Below are 15,254 nucleotides of genomic sequence, written 5' to 3'. Positions count from 1 at the left end.
CGCTGAGTGCGCTGTCCCTTTTGGAGGATAGTCCACAAAAGGCGCCTTTTGAGTGCTGTGTTACTCCCAGGGGGTGAGGTCTTCCGTTCGCCGTTTCGTCTGACAAAATATTGGGGGTGTCCACTGCACAGCGGTGCAGCCCATTCGAGATTTACGTCTGGTGTGAAGTCTTTCGACGTTTCCGGAAAAGTTTGAGATTTGATGCTGGGCAACGTTTCGCTTTTGACACAAGCTCTGTTAGACCAAGTGACTACGAGGTTACGAGGTTGGTCGAGATTTAAGGCGGAAGGTGAACCAATAAGGTAATCTAATCTAAATCTCTGTCAGTTGTCCGCCAAAACAGTTTGTGTTAGGGTGGTTCACCAAGTGTTGAGCGGATGGGGAACCCTCGTTTGGGTTCAGTCGAGATTTAAGGCGGAAGGTGAACCAATAAGGTGAGCCAATCTAAATCTCTGTTAGTTGTCCGCCAAAACAGTTTGTGTTAGGGTGGTTCACCAAGTGTTGAGCGGATGGGGAACCCTCGATGGATTTGGGTTCAGCTTAGGGTCTAACTCCTCCAGTTTGGTTCACGTGAAGATCCTCCTTGAACGTCCTTGCACTTTCCGTCCGTCTGTGTGGATGAGCTAGTGCTACGATAGCTGTGTAAAGAAGAGGGATTCTATGAACTTTGGCCGGGTCGGGACTTTTATCCCCCCTGCTTTTGCTAACGATTCTGCATGAATTGCCAACCACACATAGTCACGTGTTAACTCGGCTTATCTAGGATCGCTTTCCATACGCTCGCTTTAAAGCTTGATTAATTGCACCGCCTCGGTTATCAGACGCTGTGCAGTAAATTTTAGTCCCTGTCTTAAAACTTCCACGTTCTCCAGACTTATTCTAGGTCCTGCGTCTAACGCATGTACCTCCATCATCACTGAGTTTTGACCAGCATTTGGTATTCTTCTGCATTCCTTGGTGGTTTGTTAGTCCTTCTTTTATGCTCAACAATTCTGGTGTGCAATTCCCTGGCAGTCTGTCCTATATAAATCTTAGCGCAATCGTTGCAGTTAATTTTATACACACAGTCCTTAGTCCTTTCAACCGGTAGAGGAACTTTCAATTGCACGAAAAATGAGGGTAGCGTTTTCGCCATCTGGAAAGCTACTCTGATGTTGGCTAAATTCAACAGTCTTCGAATAACCTCCGATGTCCCTGCTTTATATGGAGTGAGTGTTGTGCCAATCCATTCCTAACTATGTTTTGAGCCAACATCCTTATTAATCAAACTCACTGGGTGTCCTATTCCTTGAAGTCTTTTGGTAATATTGATCTGAGCTGCTAGATCTTTTCCGTGAACAGCGCTCTGACTCGACTAAACATCGATGAGGTAATCCTGGCATACACGGACTTTGGATGTGCTGATGAGTAGTTTAAAATGGACTCTGTGTCTATTGGTTTCTGGTAGATAGTCGTTTTTTAATTTTTCTGTCACTCTTACGTGTTATACGGTCCAGGAAGGGTAATGTGCCCGAGATGGACTTTATCCCCTTGTTAAACTTGATGTATGGATTTAAACTATTGAGATAGTCGTGGAACTTATTCAGGTTATCTTGTTTGATTAAAACAAAGCTATCGTCAAAAGAACGCCAAAAACCGTTCGATGGACAATGATATCCAGCCAAGGCAATTCGTTTGAAGTCCTCCATGTAAATATTACCTAAAACTGGGGATATTGGAGATCCCATTTCATGACCTTGTTCTAGTGAGTAAGCAGTTTTGTCAAAAACAAGCTGATCGAGATTCAAACACACACTTATGCCCTCATTTATTTCATCCACTGAAGGCTATGTCCATTTCTCAAGTGTTGTGTCTTCCAGTAACAACCTCTTAGTTACCTCCAGAGCATCTGCCCTTGAGATGTTTGTATACATTGAGGTTACGTAAAAATTCACCAGGACTTCGTCCATCTCCAAAAGAAACCCCGTAATCCTTTCGGCAAAGTCGTACAAATTTCTAATGAAGGTGTCACAGTTCCCTGTGAGTGGTTTCGACAACTCCAGCTCCATCTTCACGGAGTTGAATTTACTGATCCAACATTTTAAATTTCCCCTGTTAGCACTGAGCCTTCTTGAAACGAGCAAGTCCGAATACGGAAGCCCACTGCCAGTTCGTCTTTGTAGGTTGCGGCAATATTTGATTAGAAGTCACCGAGACACCGGACGAAATCCGTGTGAAACACCTTCTCTGTACCATTGATCAGTGTATGATCAACAATATATCGCTTAGATTAAGTTAGGTTCATGATGAGATCCGTCAACAGCCTTTCGGTCTTTTGATCATAAAGGTATCTGTCAGGACTGAGCCTAGTGGACTGCTCACGACTAATCCGTCGGTTGGACCATAAAGATGATGTTCTCAGTATACAAGAGAAGTCACTTCTTCAGGGTTTCGTTGAAACGACATTTTTCATAACAAATCTGGAAGAATCTATTGTTTATGACGTTCTTCTTCGACTGAATGAGGTGCACAAGATCGCTTCACTTGCTTCGACATTTGAGACGTCGCAAGACATTTCACAGACAGAACACGATGATCATAAGGTGTCAGGAGGCGCCCAGACACGGAAAAACTACATGTGCAGAGAGTGACGCATCCCCAGGATCACCATCGGTACGACACGTCCAAAAAGCAGGTGCGCTGGTGGAGCTCACCAAACACGGCTTAGCAACATAAGACCAGTGTAGTGAGCCTGAAATCGTTCACGATCGAAACACCACCATTGGTTGTACAAAACGAACAAGTGAACGACCATATTTGGTCATTTAGTCATCCTATATATTTGTGCAGAAGCTCTGTATGTTTTGTCCTGACAATGCAGCCGTGTCCCGAGTCCTCTGTCTTCCCCTTATCGCGTAGTCTGGCAGGCTCAGTGCAGGCGTAACCAATAGACAGCCACCCACAATACGACATAAGGCTTGCTGAAAATTATTTTACAGCCCACGACCTGTTTCGTCTTTTGTGGATTCATCAGGTGGGTGCAGTCCCCGAGCGTCTGTCAACCGCCTGTCCCAATTGAACTCAAATCGGACAGATTGGCCAAATGCTGGCAATTATGGTTTCAGCGGATGACTAAACTGAATCCAGCTGGATCTCTTTTGTTTACGTTCTTCTTCAACTGAGTGTGTTGCATAAGAATAACTTTTGATTTTAGCTCCGATAATGGTTTCTCGTTGTTTCGCTGTTTTGTTTCTTCATCGCACATGTTGGTCGACCTAGCGGACAAAATGCTGGTTCGTCCTTGAGTCCGTGCTGCAGATGGTCGATCCAACAGGTTCCAAATCCTGCCCCACTAGGGTCTACGACATCGTAACTTCTCTTTTTTGGTGAACCTAACCAAAGCTACCGAAATGAAAGTTGTTCGAAGCTACTAACAAAAGGTGGTTAACGAACTTGGTGAGTTCCACTGGAAATTTCTAACATTCGAATTCCTCAGACGAACACTTAGGACGTTGATGACACTGGGTAATAATTTTATTTAAACTTATATCATGGATTCGTTTTGCGTTTCGTTTGACTATGAAGACTCACCGCTGAACACTGTACTGAGAACGATCGAGGTGATCACAATGCATTTGCTCCGCAGAGTTGTTCGCTTCTAGGGGAACATGACAGCTGATGATACAGTGGCCATCGTCATCATCGAAGGCTCGGCATCAGCGCTCAAACACTGGTGCTTTGTCTTGAAGAAGGAAGGCGTCAGTTGTAGGCCGTTTTCGGACTTCCGCTCAACTGTGTGCAGCAAGTAAGGTGACCCGGTTGATGATATCACGTGATGGCCGATTAAGGTCAGTTATGGGTTTCATGTTTGTAAAATGGGCTGGGATACTGCCAGGGAAGACGATAAGTTCCTCAACCAAAGCCATTGGTTCAAAAGTCAGACCGTAAGCGCGAAGTGTCATTATATGCCCTTTCTTAAAGGGCAATTCGCCACATGTGTTCCAACCCCAAACCTGCAGAACCGGGACACTTCCCAGTACAGCTCATTGAGTCACAAAATCACACAGACCGTTACAATATGGTAGGTGCGGAGCTCATCCTAGCTTGAATTTGTGGGACCTAAGTACTTCCTGAAAGCCTGTTACTTTGATGAATATTCCATTTGGATGTTTGTGACAGGAACTGTAAAAGCCAATGCTACATTTTACCAGAAAAAATCAACGTTTTTTCCTCGAGTTCCACCAAAACTCACGCTAACATCTGTCATTTCTACATCTTGGCAAAGAACACCAAATATTCTGTATCAACACATACCGCAGTAGTTCTGATTGGCTCCGCGGTTAAGCCGCGAACTTATGGACTGGATGGTTCCTGGTTCGATCCCAACTTTGACATCTCGGCTGCTCCTGCCTGGGTCCGGGCAACCTGGAACAATCACACCCGTCGTGTTTCCTTAGGGTAGCGTGACATCTTTGGGTGTCACACCTGAAAGATTACAACTATTCATCATCCACATCTAAACGAATAAACTGAAAACTAGTGCACACCTGAGGGCTGTAAATAGCATTCGTCACTTTCGATGGTCTGTTTGTCTTGGAACTGTGCAATCTGTCGCCATAAGTAAATGAAGTCAAATCACAAAAGTTTTCATACATAAAATTTTTCCCTTCATACAGTTTCATTGGCTCAAAGTTAGACGTAATACACTACTCATAAGGTTGCTGAAAATGGTTTGAGAACCCACGACCGGTTTCGCTTTTCTTGTAGCTCATCAGGTAGGCGCAGTCCCCGAGTTTCCGCAAATCTTACCTTCTACTTCAACCCGAATCGCACGAACTTAGCGAAATACACTCAGTTGCAAACAATTTTGGCTTTTCGAGCGACTCAGCTAGGACCCAGCTGATTCCCTTGTTTATGATTTCGTAAAAAAAAGTCAAGTGGTTTTAGCATCGCTTCAAATGGTTCATAAAACTGTAATTCACATGGGCTCACTCTGTCATGCGTACTGTTAAGAGAACCAGCTCCGAACGCAACTGGACAACACAACTGCCAACGGAATAACCGTTTTCGTCGAGACACATTTAATTGGTTGTTCTACATTTGACCTTGACAGATGAGTTCTATTTTTAGTATCATTTCTGGCCCGCCTAGAACGTACCACGTGAGCTTCATAACCAACCCGTTTTTGGGTGTGTATGACACGCCTGTGTTCAATCAGTGTTCAATACATCAACCGATTCACACGTTCATTGGCTTTTCTGGTATGGCTGAGCGGCTATCCAGACTTTGATTCACGGTATTAAGAAGGCATTAGGAAAACTGTGTTCCACAACACGTGCAAAACATGGTTCTGCAGGTGGAGTCCTTCAGTAGGTGCGCTGGGACTTCAGTCAAATTCAGAGTCATCTCAGCTTGCACAGTGGACTAACCAGCTGTGTTAAAACGTTACAGACACTGGGGTAACAAATTTAGCCACTCATTCACACGACTTGGCGGAAGTACCATACCCGTCATCAAAGCAGCGTCGCTGCCCCTTCTCAGCCAGGACGTCCTATGGAACAGACCTTCTGGAACTTTCGACACCCTATCAGGCTGAATCAGTTTTTATTGGGCAGTACCAAGATGGACAGATTTCCTGCGCACACAAAACTGATTGTCAGTGTCCAATTGGTATTGCTGTCTTTCAATCTGTGTGCACACATGGCACTGAGGGTGATGTGTCGGTTTTTTTATAACTCCTTACTACGATCTCCTGAAGTCCTTGTGGCCTTGTCGCAATAGCCTTATGAATCATGTTGTTCTACTGATTCTTCTGATGCTCACAAATGCCCAACGAAGTAGCAGTGTCACCATACAATCATCCTCGTGAAGTTCAGAAGCAATCACCATAAGTACTTTTAGTTTGTTAAAGGACATCCTGGTTTATAATGCTGCCAATCCGTGGTAAGATTTGTCGTGAACACCTTTATTACTCAAATAAAATTCAGTAGCATGAGTTTGAGGTGTAATTAGTTTGTCCCTGGCAATCGATTCGCCAAAGTCGCAAGCGGTTGGACCAATGACTACCCTGATTTGCTATTCGCAATGCATTGTTATCATTTGATTTGATAAGGTGACAAACTCACGAGACAGGCAGTCTGGCGCGTCGTTCCATTGGCATCCACAACGACTTCCGAGCTGCGTTGCTTTCTCCTGAATCCACGCTACGTGATGTATTGGGAGTTTGCTAGGCTAATGGTAAGTCTTGAGAAAATATTATGACTGACGGATCCAATTCTACGGTTCAGTTGGCTGAAGAGCTTACAACTCTTAAACTGATCGAGATTGTTAATCATAAAAGGTTTTCTTCTCCGATAAGTGGTGACACTGGAAATAATAGATGGTATCACCCAAAGACAGAGTCTCTTGATTGGAAAATTTTTGCAGAGTCATATTTGCTTGCGCTAAGCTGTTTCACTCCCATTCCTCTGTGGGACAATGCGTCTCATAGGACCATAAGAGTTTCACAGAAATTTTCCGGACTAGGTACTCCAGCCCGTTAATTGTCACTTTTCGTGTAACTGCCAATGCGTAGTTTCTCACATTTCTTGTTCGCTGTCACCCTCACCCTCGGAAGATTCCGTATGAGAATTGACACATTTGGTATGTCTAGGCACTTCCAGTGGCAGAACAAAGAGTTTACCTTCAAAAAACTTCACCAGCCTTATTCAACACCATATTTCTATATCTCGTGATTCACGTGCGATAGTGGAATGCACAGTCATTGCTTAACATCCGGTTGGTGGAACCAGCTTTGAAGTGGAGGCATGTGAACTTCAGCGGTGCGTTATCTTTCAGAGTACCCGCGTAGATCTTGTAGCGCTGATTTCAGGTAAAAGCTCACGATTCCGTCCATACAACTAAACAGATAGTTATATGGAGGTAATGCACTACTTGTAAGGTTGCTGAAAATTCGTCGACAGCCCACGACCGGTTTCGCCCTTCCTGGGGCTCATCAGGTAGGCGAAGTCCCCGAGTTTCCGTCAAACTTATGTTCTACTTGAGACCAAATTGTACGAACCTAGCGAAATACATTCATTTGCATATCCTGTCAAAACAGACAAAAGACTCACCTGGAACCCAGTTTGAAAACCTCATACACTAGAGATTCATCTGGGATCCAGGCGAGTGTCTCGCAAAACCGAATTTGTTTGTGAATGGGTGTGTTTCGCCGAACAGACAGTTGTTCTTTTGAAGGGTATCAAAGCTTGTGATATAAAAAAGATCAATAAATCATCCGTGGGGATACAAATAGTAAAACCGGTCAAGGCGGTGGGTTTCGCTGCCAGATCGTACGGTTGTTTCCCCTTGGATGTATGAACCGTACGCTTCAGAATCATTGACTGAGACGGGTGATTTGACGGGTTTTTCACCCAGGTTGTAAATATCGACTGATGGCATTGAAAAAGGGCACTTTGTCAGGTGCTCTGAAACGGGTGAAGTAAGTACTTTTCTTGAGGTAAAGCCGATTTGCAGTAATGAGTTTGAGAGATCTCGAACACTTTAGAACCGAGGGCTTGCAAGCCCTCGGTTCTAAAGTGTTCTAAAGTGTTTGAGATCTCTCAAATTCATTACTGCAAATCGGCTTTACCTCAAGAAAAGTACTTACTTCACCCGTTTCAGGGCATTTGACAAAGTGCCATTTTTCAATGCCATCAGTCGATATTTACAACCTGGGTGAAAAACCCGTCAAATCACCCGTCTCAGTCAATGATTCTGAAGCGTACGGTTCATACATCCAAGGGGAAACAACCGTACGATCTGGCAGCGAAACCCACCGCCTTGAGCCGTCCTTGAAAAGTTCCACTGACCAATTCGAAATTGGCTGCTTGGGGAGCAAATCACCGCGCAGTTTGGAAAGATGGAACAACGAGGTAAACGAGTTCCAAAGGGCCAAACGCGAATCGCTGAGGAACGCCAGTGAGTCTCTTCTATTTTACTCTCTTCATGTTATTACCATTCGAACAATTTTGGTCTGAGAGTGTATGGTAAATTTTGAAACAAGAACTCATCGTGTGAGTAGGTCCAATCTGCGCTGAAGGGCCGAGAAGCACTGTACAACTGTCCCATCTTTATTTGGAATTATCAGGGAGTTTCAAAAAGCCCCGCGACCTTGGCCAAGAGGGGCTAGTCAGCAGTGCGTTTAACTCGCAGTTAGACAGTTAGATACAGCACCATCTATTGTTCAGTCACGGAAACCACATCATACAATCACGTATTGATTGGCTGCTCGAGTGATGACTTCTCAGGTGGAAGTTTCACTCACCGGATGAATCTGTTCTTCCGCAGAGCTACTCATGGATGGTTAGTACTGTGAGGAGGTTCTGTATAAGTTATTTGATTGGAATTTGGGTCAAGTGTTCAAACTACCTTGGGGAAGTTGACACACAAAACTCCCTTACGCCTGGTGAGTTTCGCACTACTGACGATTCCGAACAAAAATGGAACAGCTGTACAGCGCAACTTCGGGGTTCAGCATAGATTAGTTCCACTCATAGGATGAAATCCCGTTTCACACATAATGATTCGTGAGGACATTGTAACCATGTTGTTGTCACGTCTGATGTTTGCCCCCCCCCACAAACTCATCGTATTGTTTTTCAATCAACTTTATGACGTTAGGGCAACCCCTTTCGAGAGCGAGTTAAGTTCTAATGCATAAGTACCCCTCAGAAACTCAGGCACNAGAAACTCAGGCACAAGTGATTTTCCATACAGATACACTTGAAAGCTGTTTTATTCCAGTGGTGAAACATCTGTAAATTTCAATGTGTTGAAATCGTTTCTTGGCCCGCGAGCACTTAGGCAATGATCCGCGGTGTACAGGATGCGCCAACAATCGTCATTGTTAGGCGGATCTGAACATGTTCACAGACACTCGGTTCTTTTTTTTAATGAATTAAATTTCTGATAATCTGTCATGCTCGACGATTTGTGCTTTTGAACTAGAACTCCTGAAGCAGATGAAGTTCTGCCCGATATACGGATCATCAGTCGGTCGCTTCAATAAAAGCTACTGAGTGCGCTCTCGACGATCAGTTGACTGTTTTTTTCCACCTTGGGTAGCCATATCAACTCCACTAACGTACGAGGAGTATGCACCGGTAAGATTAAATTGTGTATCGGTTGGCTTTGCGGGCTTCGATACCCGCGGTACCACTGCTAAAAGTACTCATGAATAGAAGCTATGGTGCCCGCTCGAAGAAACACATCAGAAGACTGTGGACGGAGAGTAGATGATAATTTCGGTGATCCCTGTTAGTACGGCTTGGCAAACAGGTGACTGCCACCTGATCAACTTGAAATGTATTTGTTTTTCTATCCACGGGCTTCATGGAACTGGGAGAAACGCTCACCTCACCGAGAGAAGGTTACTAATCAGGACATCGGTTGTAAGACTGAGCACTTTGAAAGTCAACGTTATATATTCATCCATTTTCGGACCCCCCGATGATTGATGCTTAGCATACAGTGACTGCATATCAAAATATGGCTTATCATTCCGATAGTTTACTCTGTCACTTAGCCAAATTTAACAAGCATGAGTTTGTGTTCCAAGGTCACAAACTGACACGAACCCGCAAATCATTGGCCATAGCCCAGAATTTGCTGTGGCCTGGTATGCGAAATCCGTCAGTTTTTGTGCTTCAAAGATCTGGCGTTGTGGCCACACCACACGCGAATCAACATGCAGTTCGATCCTTTTGTGTACCTGGGCCGAGCCATCACTACTTATGAGTAGTCACGTCGGAAAGAGACCCAGAAACATGCGTTACTGAAGCTCGTTCAATTTCAGATCAGAATACAGCTGCTGTAAGTTTAATTAGGGCTTCAATCGAATCCGGTTAGGACATCAAATGTTGCTGTTATTGCTGTGTGACTGTTCTTCGAAGTGTTTCATACATAGTGATTTATGGGCACCGATTGTTACTTTGACCTCTGGTGGTGAACTGAGATTGGTGTTGTGGAGAGAGTATACTACACAATCTGACAGTCTTATGTTGACCAACTTAGAGGTCAAAGTCGCTTTATTTCAAGCTAGAAGACCGTATTTTTTGGCATCCAATCATTTTCAAAGCTCAGAACTATGTAATATTGCAACGGAAATTCCCTGCGGTTTTTCTCCGTGGAACCGACAACACCATTGACACAGAAACTGTTCAAAAGGACTACCTGGCTTGCTAATCAACATTTACCCATTAATTAAAAGTTATTCTCATTAAATGACCTTGGCCTTGGTTGAATGAACTCGGCACGGGACTGCAACCACCCGCAGACCAGAACCTAACGCTCACGCTCACTAACAGCCCGCATTGTCTGACGCATTAAAGTTAAGCGAGAAAGCACAAGTCCCTCTAGTCTCATATCTAACCAATGAGACACAGCAGAACCGATCGCGAATCCTCAGGTCTGCCGACAATTTTAGCGTTTCATCTTGATGGAACATCGAAGGGAATGCAGAAGGAACCGAATGTAACTGACCAAGAAAATGTTGTAACAGCATAACTAAGCTTAGAAGACAACCACCCTCCCTATCGGAGCCGACCCCCCCCCCCGAACTATAAAGTTGGGGACACCCTGAGAGAGCTTATGGGAAGTCAGTTCTCACTCTGTCCTCTAGTGAATGGATACCGCGGTTTTTGTGACTTCTGGCTTATTTAGAATAGCCACATTACGCTTGTGTGGAGGATCGTCAAATGCAGGGGTCGAACAGCTTGCCACCGACGAGGTCCGTCAAAAGCAACTCGATGATTCATACTAACCACAAAACTGTCCGTGGGTGAGAACGTATTCCGAGCCATTCGCCTCAAAGAATCATCGAGGCCTTGGGTAGTGGGTTAAGGGTGCCTTTTCCATGGTAATGCATTCTAGAAGGGGATAGCTACTCTTGCGCCGGTTAATTAGCTACATAAAATTCTCGCTGAGGAAGTAACTAGCTTCTGGAAAAAAGCCTTCACTAAGGACCGCGTATCGATAAGGAAGTTAGTTAGTAGATGAACGTCAGTGGTTGGTTACTAACTACTAACTAGTAACTGCGCTGCCAGAACAACTGTCGTGGACACACATGTGATCTTTGCCCGACAACTCAGTAGTTCATATCTAACAGAGATCACCTTTGGTGTCTTCCAAATACCCAGAGGACACCAGTGTGCTGTTTGAGCACGTGAAGCAGCCAAATTGGATGCATGCGGTGCAGTGATACCACAATACGGTTTTTGAGTAGTATATTGACCAGCAAGAGAAACCGTTATGTTCACTCACGTCTGGAGTGAATACAACTGCTAGTCAGTGCACAAGACTTGGAGTGAGTTACGCTCAACCTATCCATCTGAGAGGGAGGTAGCACCACCGTGTTGTCCAGAAGAACTGAAGTAATTGGCATGAGATCTGCGATCCAGTAAATCGTGTTCGATGAATTCAGGCAGTAGCTGAAATGACGTTGAGAATCTCGGTTTTAACGATTGGCAATCGGTGTGCTGTTCGGTTTTTGGTCCGTTCGTCCAAGGCGAACACTCCACCACCAGTGCGCACGACAAACAAAATGTTGCTTACCAGTGGCCAAAATCCTCACATAGTTCACTGATCGCTGAAATGTATTCAAATCGTTCAGAGAATCTGAATACATATCTGACTGATCAGTCCACTCAACTACTTCAATAACAGCCTCATGCACAGAGTGCTCGTGATTTCCCTCTAATGACCTTGAAAGACAGTAAAATATGTCCTGGATCCGTGCTACTGTGTGCTGTACAGTCGGGACCTGTACTTTCGAAGGTTGATACTGCACTAATCCAAACCGTGTGCATGCTGTTGAAACAAGCCGGTTTGGACCAGGTGTTCAAGCTACATATACTCTTGAGAAGGGAGTTTATGGCTACGCATTTCCAGTGAACTAACGCTCACGGGGAACGGCTCACCAGCAAATGACAACACTTTGGACGATGGGTGTTTCAACAGAAAACCCAAGCTCCATTGAATGACATCAGCAGACTGTCTGGTTCTAGCGTCTAGACCTCCGAGCTAGGGTTCACCCTATTGTTCGGAGGATCTAGAAACTGGATTTTTAACGGAGGCTGGAAAACACGACGCGGAATTACGCGACCCAAAGTGGACTCGAAGTATGCGCTGTATGGATTGACAAGGTCGTAAGAGACCTTGAGTCATCCATTTAGTAGGGTCGTTCCAATCTAGGGAAAAATAAAGGATTCGCATTCATGTGCATTCTTCTTTACCAAAGTAAGCGAGCGCTACTCACAAGTCTTCGCTCTTCTACACCAAATTTTTCATTCGCGGCTTCGTGAACGTACACCAGTGGCCGAAAAGTTCACACAGGTAGTGTTTTCACTGTTGTTTACTTGCGGATTGGTCGCGGCCATGTCTGGAACTTTTAACGCTTTCCAGCACGAGTCGTAACAAATGGTCCCAAGGATATAGCAGATCCGTCCAGTCAAGATTACTATGAGCCTACCTTATTCGGTATGAATGTGCGCACACAATCCGTCGGCACAATGCCGCCAAAAACCTGGGCCAGATGTGTACTTCAGATTAAAAAATCTTCCTAGTTTCTATGCAGATAATCTGTTTCCATTCGAGAGCTGTGTAAGAGCGTCAAGTGGAATCCATTCTTCGCTTTAGTTCTCACCGATCAACCAACGTCACTTAAATACTGACGAACAGTGTGGCCATGTAGCTCAACGAGAAAGACTACAGCAGTGCGGGTTAAAATGATCGATTTGAGGCTACAAAGCCTGACCCGTGGTGTGCGATCTGTTGTCTGCTACCTTAGTTATGTACCTTGAAATCACACAGGTGAAACTCTGCATCCGATCAATGAAGGTAGGCGGCTGTACAACCGAGTGAACACCTACTCTTCACTTTTCTCTGGGGTTCTGAAGTCTAGCTGTCGTTTAGTAATTATCTACGGGGGGGGACATCCAAACGATTTAAACCCTCAGTGTATTCAGAAGATGGTATGGTGACCCACACTTGTCAAGACACGCACCCAAGGCACAAGCATTTACGCGGCTAGTACAAGGCATTATTCAGCTTAGTCCATGAAGATATGGTCACAGACAGTCGTTGCTGAAGGCTCAGCCTTCTGAAAGATCCAGATTACCAAGGCAGGAAGTTTCAGTTATGTAATCGGATTCGCCCTCGTCCGTCATGGTCAGACTACTGGAGACTAGCAAGTAGTCAGCGACGGTTTGCGCAAAGCCGAATTTGGTGCTAAAAGCAAGTCATTTGCGCCTCAAGGAGTTATATCAAGAGACACATGCCTTCGCAAGCCATCAGCTGGCCTAAACACAAAGACATACCAATGGGTAGTTGCAGTGGCTACCTGTTTATCATCAAAGGTATCATTGTCATCCATCGATTCCCTCAGTTTTCAGCATAATACTGGACTTTTCTCAACATGCAGCTGTTACTGGGATCCATCCACTGCCAAGTCATCTAGCTGGTAATGAATAAGCTGGTGGAAGTTCAGTAATCCCGCATTGTCATTACAGTGTCAAGCAAGTAGCCATTAGAAAATGGAAAAGCCTTGCCTCTATTCCTGGCGGTTAATTTATCACCTGACTTCCAAGGTCTATCTTGCCAAAGCAAGTGCGTCTTCACTTTGCGCAAGTACACACGGTCAGGTCCTTTCAAATCGCTTGCCTGTTTTCAACAGTCAGACGTGTCCCAGCTCGGTGCTCCTCACACTTACTATGCCATTATGTCAAGTACCAGGTCCTTGAAATCATCCAGAATTTGCGTCGCAGTTCAACATGTAGTGACAGTTCGGAGATCAAGCCCCAAGTCCCGCTGTTCTGCCATTGTATAGTTGGTTTATGACCCCCGGAAGTTCCGCTACTTTGGGCAAGTCAGCCACGTACAACCGTACAACCGTATGTTGACCGAGTGGGCTTTATAGTTCAAATCAACTCGTCCTGGCCGGTTAGGTAGTGATGACAGTTGATATTTCTAAGCGTCCAGAACGTCTTCAGACATGCTGAGTTTTCTACCAGTTTTTTTACTGTCCGCTATCTGCTGAAGATTTTCGGATCATAAATTTCTTTTTTGTGAAAATGGCAGTCTGCCTACATCTGTAGCTCTCCACTTCGTCATGCCCGCCACTCGCTTCTTATTCTCCTCAAGTGCTCCAAAAGTTTGGCCCGGAGCTTCTGAGTTCCCTTTGTATTTGTCAGATCAAAGAATGTTTTGATGAAGGTCTCCGTTCTTACTTTATCTCGTTTTATCCTCAATAGCTGTATTGATATTTGTTCGTATTCGAACCCACTGGCTTCCGGGGGGTGTCCACGACTTGTTCATCCGTCAGTCTTTGTGTTGCAGCTCCACAAAAGTTCAACGCAGTTTTATCTCAGCTCCGTGTATCACTGTTTTGGTCATATATACACATATGTATAAAGCATTAGGTGACGCTCTACGCACATTCGGTATTTTGTAAGCCAAAACGACTGGGTATTACCAAAAATGCAAACGTATCAAGTTCCAGATTACCACCAATGGAAACAACGGCTCCGACTAGACTTGGAAGCTGAGTTGTCCAGACGTACTCAAGAAGCTGTTCAAACCCCACCACGTGAGCGGCTAAGGCAGATGAGGATGGACTACGAGGCTCGCGAATCCCAGCGTGCATTGGTCGGTCAGCTGCATCGTGAGGAGATGATCTTAATGCAGAACAAATTTCCACATGACTCGAACGTTTCAAAGCAGAAAGACCTCGTTGTTAAAAAACCCAATATACTTGATCCAAAACTACACCCTGTAGCAAGGAAACAACAAAAACGTCGCCAGTGGGAACTTAAGGCGCACCACGCGAGAGAGCTAGTTACGGTGATCAAGCCAATCTCGAAAGAAATGGGGGAGGCAATATCAAATGAAATATTTCAGCTGGAGCCAAAAGATAGGGAGGTAAGTATATTCTTCGCAATTGTCCCATGGTTATTTACAACCCTCAGCGAATTTCTCCCTACATTTTCGTATAGAATATGGGGGAAACGGCTGGTTTCCTCGATAAACTGCCTGAGGATAATAGGCGAGAAATAGTCTACCGTGATTTGTGTTCATTCAGCGCTCGCTCAGTCCCACGCGATTGAAATCGGATATCACTCACCAACGATAGCAAAGAATTGCATCCTTTGATGGCCTTGAGTGGGAAAGACCACGCTGCGCTCGTATGGAAAGCAAAACTCACACACACGTGAGTGGTAATCATGGTCGGGAACACTCGA

General features: G+C 44.9%; 1 protein-coding gene across 1 annotated transcript in view; it reads left to right on the top strand.

Annotated features, from left to right (window-relative positions):
• Positions 1–3,834: 3,834 nt before the first annotated feature.
• Positions 3,835–15,254, top strand: part of T265_10194 (hypothetical protein) — a gene marked incomplete at both ends in the record, with an annotated part of 89,632 nt that continues 78,212 nt past the window's right edge. Inside the window, 5 exons of the mRNA XM_009176490.1 lie at positions 3,835–3,923; positions 3,961–4,064; positions 7,642–7,938; positions 8,268–8,322; positions 14,469–14,934. Coding sequence (XP_009174754.1) covers positions 3,835–3,923; positions 3,961–4,064; positions 7,642–7,938; positions 8,268–8,322; positions 14,469–14,934 — 1,011 coding nt within the window. The remainder of the gene's footprint in view (positions 3,924–3,960; positions 4,065–7,641; positions 7,939–8,267; positions 8,323–14,468; positions 14,935–15,254) is intronic.

The sequence above is a fragment of the Opisthorchis viverrini genome (genome assembly GCF_000715545.1).
Source record: "Opisthorchis viverrini unplaced genomic scaffold scaffold56, whole genome shotgun sequence".
In the NCBI taxonomy this organism is placed as follows: domain Eukaryota; kingdom Metazoa; phylum Platyhelminthes; class Trematoda; order Opisthorchiida; family Opisthorchiidae; genus Opisthorchis; species Opisthorchis viverrini.
The sequence above is the reverse complement of the archived record's forward strand: the minus strand, read 5'-3'. Positions and strand labels throughout refer to the sequence as shown.